The sequence below is a fragment of the Vigna radiata genome, chromosome 8 (assembly GCF_000741045.1).
Source record: "Vigna radiata var. radiata cultivar VC1973A chromosome 8, Vradiata_ver6, whole genome shotgun sequence".
In the NCBI taxonomy this organism is placed as follows: Eukaryota; Viridiplantae; Streptophyta; class Magnoliopsida; order Fabales; family Fabaceae; genus Vigna; species Vigna radiata.
In genome coordinates this window covers 1,376,209-1,381,520 of record NC_028358.1, presented here as the reverse complement: position 1 = coordinate 1,381,520, position 5,312 = coordinate 1,376,209, and the positions used below count along the sequence as shown (strand labels likewise).

General features: G+C 38.1%; 1 protein-coding gene across 1 annotated transcript; it reads left to right on the top strand.

Moving 5' to 3' along the window:
- The first annotated feature begins 297 nt into the window (after positions 1-297).
- On the top strand, positions 298-4,869 carry LOC106772844 (protein SMAX1-LIKE 3). The gene is made up of 3 exons (XM_014659456.2): positions 298-2,067; positions 2,814-3,054; positions 3,516-4,869. The coding sequence occupies exons 1-3, from the start codon at positions 872-874 to the stop codon at positions 4,665-4,667; spliced, it is 2,589 nt and encodes an 862-aa protein (XP_014514942.1). The 5' UTR covers positions 298-871; the 3' UTR covers positions 4,668-4,869.
- The last annotated feature ends 443 nt before the right edge of the window (positions 4,870-5,312 follow it).

Genomic DNA, 5,312 nt, shown 5'->3' with positions numbered 1-5,312 from the left:
CAAGGAAAGAAAGAAAGAGAGAGAATGAGGAAAAAAAAGATTAGTTAATAGTATCTGCCACAAATTTACCTCACCCACAAGAAAAGCACACTCCTTCCTCCATAAATTCCATACCCTCTTTCTCTTTCTCTTTCTCTTCCTCTTCTTCCTTCTCCCTTTCTCGTTTTCTCATCCCTCTCTCTCTTTGTCTTTTAGACCAACCCACCCTCCACAAAAAAGATTAGTTAATAGTATCTGCCACAAATTTACCTCACCCACAAGAAAAGCACACTCCTTCCTCCATAAATTCCATACCCTCTTTCTCTTTCTCTTTCTCTTCCTCTTCTTCCTTCTCCCTTTCTCGTTTTCTCATCCCTCTCTCTCTTTGTCTTTTAGACCAACCCACCCTCCACAAAAAAGATTAGTTAATAGTATTGGGCAGAATGGGCAGCTTTAAAGGCTACAACGGGGTGGAAAAAGTTGCTCTAATTTTGACATGACAGCCTTGTTAATGTAAAGGTGATGGAATTACGTACCATACACTCCCTCTTTTTCCCCAAAAGTTTCTCACTATTTTATGCTTAATATCTCATATGCATCAAACCAGTTATATTATCATCACGTTACCTAGCTCTACACATCATATATCTCCAAAACAACACCTTACTTCCCCACCCTACCCTACAAATTAACACCACCACCCTCTTACCCAAGATGCCAACTTCATCAACCTCAATATCAACGTTTTCAGACACTCTATTCTAGTCACAACGTCAATCTTTTCTCACTACTCCAAACCATTGTCTGCAACAACATCCAAGATTGCGACGAAACTCCAACCACCACTGAAAATTTTCACCTTGCTTTCAGTGCTGTTACATCATCCTCAGAGATGAGAACAGGAAGCTGTGCTGTGCAACAGGGTCTAACCCCGGAAGCTGCAGGCATAGTTAAGCAAGCGGTGACACTGGCGAAGCGTCGTGGGCACGCCCAAGTGACGCCACTCCACGTTGCCAACACGATGCTCTCGATCACCAACGGGATTCTAAGAACCGCGTGTCTCCAATCCCACTCTCACCCTCTTCAGTGCAAGGCCTTGGAGCTTTGCTTCAACGTTGCGCTCAATCGGTTACCGGCTTCAACCTCTTCCAGTCCCATGTTGCAAGGCTCTCACCACCACCACTCTCACGCGTGCCCCTCTATCTCGAACGCTTTGGTTGCCGCGTTCAAACGCGCTCAGGCACACCAACGACGTGGATCCATTGAGAATCAACAACAGCCTCTTCTGGCAGTGAAAATAGAACTCGAGCAACTAATTATTTCGATCTTGGATGACCCTAGCGTTAGCCGAGTCATGAGGGAGGCTGGGTTCTCTAGCACTCAGGTGAAAAGCAACGTTGAACAAGCGGTTTCTTTGGAAATATGCTCTCAGAACAATGGTAGTGGCAATAACAGTAATAGTAATAGTAATAGTAATACTAAGGCAAAGGAAAACAGCAGCAGTGGAGAGAAAGGGTTGGTGTTGGATCCCATTAGGGGTGAGGATGTTGCTAGTGTTATTGACAATTTGGGGAGTCAGAGAAAAACAAGTTTTGTGATAGTAGGAGAGTGTGTTACAAGTCTGGAGAGTGTAGTTAGAGGAGTGATGGAAAAGGTTGATAAAGGGGATGCTGGTGAGTGTCTTAGAGGTGTCAAGTTTATCCCTCTTTCTCTTTCTTCTTTTGGGAATGTTTCGAGAGTGGAAGTTGAGCAAAAGGTTGAAGAACTCAGGAGTCTTGTGAAGGGAAGTGAACATGGCAAAGGGTATGTTTTGTATTTGGGAGATCTCAAATGGGTGTTTGATTATAGAGCTTGTGGATCACAAGGGAGAGCATGTTATTGTCCAGTGGATCACATGGTGATGGAGATTGGGAAGCTTGTGAGTGGGTTTGAAGAGAATAATGGTGGAAGGTTTCGCTTGATGGGTGTAGCCACTTTTCAAGCTTACATGAGATGCAAAAATGGCCAACCATCGTTGGAGACTCTTTGGGATCTTCATCCCATTACTATCCCTGCTGGAAGCTTGCGTTTGAGTCTCATCACTGACAGGTAAATCAGTTTTGGTAAAGTTCCATATAATTACAAGGCCTTTGATTATACGTTACAGATATTATATATATATATATACACATATATAATATATACATTTTCTCGTAAGTTAATAGTTGAGATTTTCATGTTTCAGATAGGATTTCATCCTACTCAACGGTTTCCAAACATGTTTTTAATTGTTGGTTGGCTTTGATTCAGTTGTTCAATCTTCTCTATCCCATTTCTCAAATTGTTTTTTTCTTTTTCTTTGGATGAATAGTTTATTAGCTGAAAACAGGCATCGGAAAAGGGAAAAAATGGAATTAGCTTTTGCTTTTTAAAGATTAAAACTGGAAAAGAAAAGTGGGAGTGGAAGAAATGCACAGTGAACAAAATTGGGAAAACTTTTTTTTTTTTTTCTGTATGAATATTTCCTTCTTTCTCACTTCTTTTCTCAAGTGGCTACTGTGTATAAGAAGAAAAACCTAATGGCAAAAAACTTTGGTTAAAAGTGTATGCACTGAAACGAGTAAGACGTCAGTCGTTACAGTGTGACTTACCTTTAGTTGATTAGAACCAACTAAGGAAATATATTTTTCTTCTTTTTGTTTATTTTTATTTGTTTTCCTTGGATTAATATTGATAATAAGGTTATCTTTTAGACCCTTTTTTCCATTTTTTTGGTGTCTGCATAACTTTGAAAGTGGAATATGACCGAAAATAAATGAAGGCAGTAACTGATAATGTTATCTCTTTTTCCACAGTGGTGTAGAAAATGAGGCCATAAACAAGAAAGCTGACAACAGAAGTAGCTGGCTCTTATTCGAAGGAGTGGAGGATGATCACAAACAACAACCTTGCTTCGCGGAACCTTCCACCAAGAATGAAACCGAAATTCGAAGCTTGCAAAGCAGTACTTGTAATAGTGACTCCTCAACTTCAACCCTCCCTGCATGGCTCCAACAGTACAAAAATGAGAATAAAGGAATCACCTACAATGATCAGGTCTTCATTATCCTAATCAAACACACCTTCAAAGGAACACACACACACATATATATATATATATATAGGATTCCACTCCTATTACTATATTATATTAAGATATCATTTGCATTAAAATTAGAGAAATTCTTAGGTATCCTAAAATATTTAAGGATTTTGATACTGTTATTACCAAGAATTTCTCTCTCTTTCTTTTTTCTCTTTTCATTGTCTCCTGACTCATTGTCAGCTTCTCACTCAAACAATAACTGTCCCAAAACGCTCAAACTTTTCCAACCACTATTCCAACTCTCTTTGCATTTTCTGGTTTATTTTTTTTCAGTTGTCCAATAGAAAACCACATATTTCATTAAACACACTCATCATGTTTTACTTTTGTATTTGTATGCAGTGTGTAATATTAGTTACAGCAGTATAATCGTATAAGATGAAAATTAACTTTTTTCCGTATATTCCAACAGAATTGTGTCCCAGTGGGAGAGCTTTGCAAAAAGTGGAACTCTATGTGCAGTTCAATCCAAAAGCAACCTTATCCTTCAGACAAAACACTCACACTATCCTCAGTATCACCCTCTTCCTCAACCTCAGGTTTCTCATACGAACAACAACATTCTAATTTGCACCAAACCCATCATGAGTGGCAAGTGGCTTCACCCAAAGACTCATTGAACAACCACCATTTCTGGATCTCAAACAATGGATGCAACAACCCCAATGAACCAGCTTTGCGAGTGTACATTCCAGAGAGCAAGGACACCACAAAGCAACCGTTCTCATCTCCCAACCCTAACTCCGCTTCTTCCAGTGACGTCATGGAAGTGGAGCATGTTAGCAGGTTCAAAGAGTTAAACTCGGAGAACTTGAAAACACTGTGCAATGCTTTGGAGAAAAAGGTGTCGTGGCAGAAGGATATAATACCGGAAATTGCGAGCACCATTTTGCAGTGTCGTTCTGGCATGGTGAGAAGAAAAGGAAAAGTTAGAAACAGTAAAGAAGTGAAAGAAGAAACGTGGTTGGTTTTCCAAGGTGTTGATGTGGAAGGTAAAGAGAAAATAACAAGAGAATTGGCTCGGCTTGTTTTTGGGTCCCACGACCACGTCGTTTCCATAGCATTGAGCAGTTTCGCGTCGACAAGAGCAGATTCAACAGAGGATTATAGCAGGAACAAGAGATCAAGAGAAGAAACAAGTTGCAGTTACATAGCGAGGTTCGCAGAAGCAATGATGAACAACCCTCATAGAGTGTTTCTTGTTGAAGATATAGAGCAAGCGGATTATTGTTCTCAACTTGGTTTCAAAAGGGCTATGGAGAGAGGGAGAGTTACGGATTCAAACGGTGAAGAGATTGCACTTTGTGACGCAATCATCATTCTTAGCTGTGAAAGTTTCAGTTCAAGATCAAGAACTTGTTCTCCTTCGTTCAAACAAAAGTCGATGTCTGAGGAAGAAAAGAATGGTGACATTGGCACTTTGGAGGATACAAGCCCTTGTGTTTCTTTGGATTTGAATATTTCCATTGATGACGAGAACGAGGTTGAAGATCGATCGGTGGATGAAATTGGGCTTCTTGAATCTGTAGACAGAAAGATTGTATTCAACTTTCAGGAATTGTGAGAAGAAGAATTTCAAAAATAGCTAATCTTTTTTCTTTCTCTTTTGTAGTTTAGGCTTCTTTTAATTCTCTTTATTCATCATGTCTTTGTGTTCTTAGGCATTTCCTAGGGCTAGGGATCAAAACAAATTGCATGCCTTTAATATTATTATGTAACTAGATATGTACATTATTACCAACCATATCCAACTATCTTTCTTAGATTATTTTGAGAAGATAGACAAAGTAAATACTTTTTGCATTGACCGTATAAAATTCATGTAAAAGGGTCACTTTTTACATTAGTCCATTTCATTACTATTGTTAAATGTTATTGTAAGAAAAACATTTTTATTTTAGTTAATTTTCATCTTAGAAAAACAAAGTACAACAATAAGATCAACAAATCCATAATAACAACATGAGTAATAAAATTAAAGCTCAAAATAAAAAAAAATAAAATTAAAGCGAGGTGTTATAATGTGAAGGAAAATGTTTAACAGAGAGGTAATATTTTAAGCTTTAGAGACATTATATTGTGTAATGTCTAGAATAGTGTCGTAAGTTTTTTTTTTTTTTTTTACTCTGTCAATTTGTCTTATATTAAAATAACATTTTCATATTAATGGTGATATATTGAAGATTTTATATTAATCAGAAATATAATT

What these genes read in the sequence shown, in the direction of transcription:
- LOC106772844 (XM_014659456.2), top strand. Translation starts at nt 872, where the DNA reads ATGAGAACAGGAAGCTGTGCTGTGCAACAGGGTCTAACCCCGGAAGCT. An exon ending in TTGAGTCTCATCACTGACAG is followed by an intron (nt 2,068 to 2,813) that starts GTAAATCAGTTT and finishes CTTTTTCCACAG; the next exon opens with TGGTGTAGAAAATGAGGCCA. An exon ending in GAATCACCTACAATGATCAG is followed by an intron (nt 3,055 to 3,515) that starts GTCTTCATTATC and finishes ATATTCCAACAG; the next exon opens with AATTGTGTCCCAGTGGGAGA.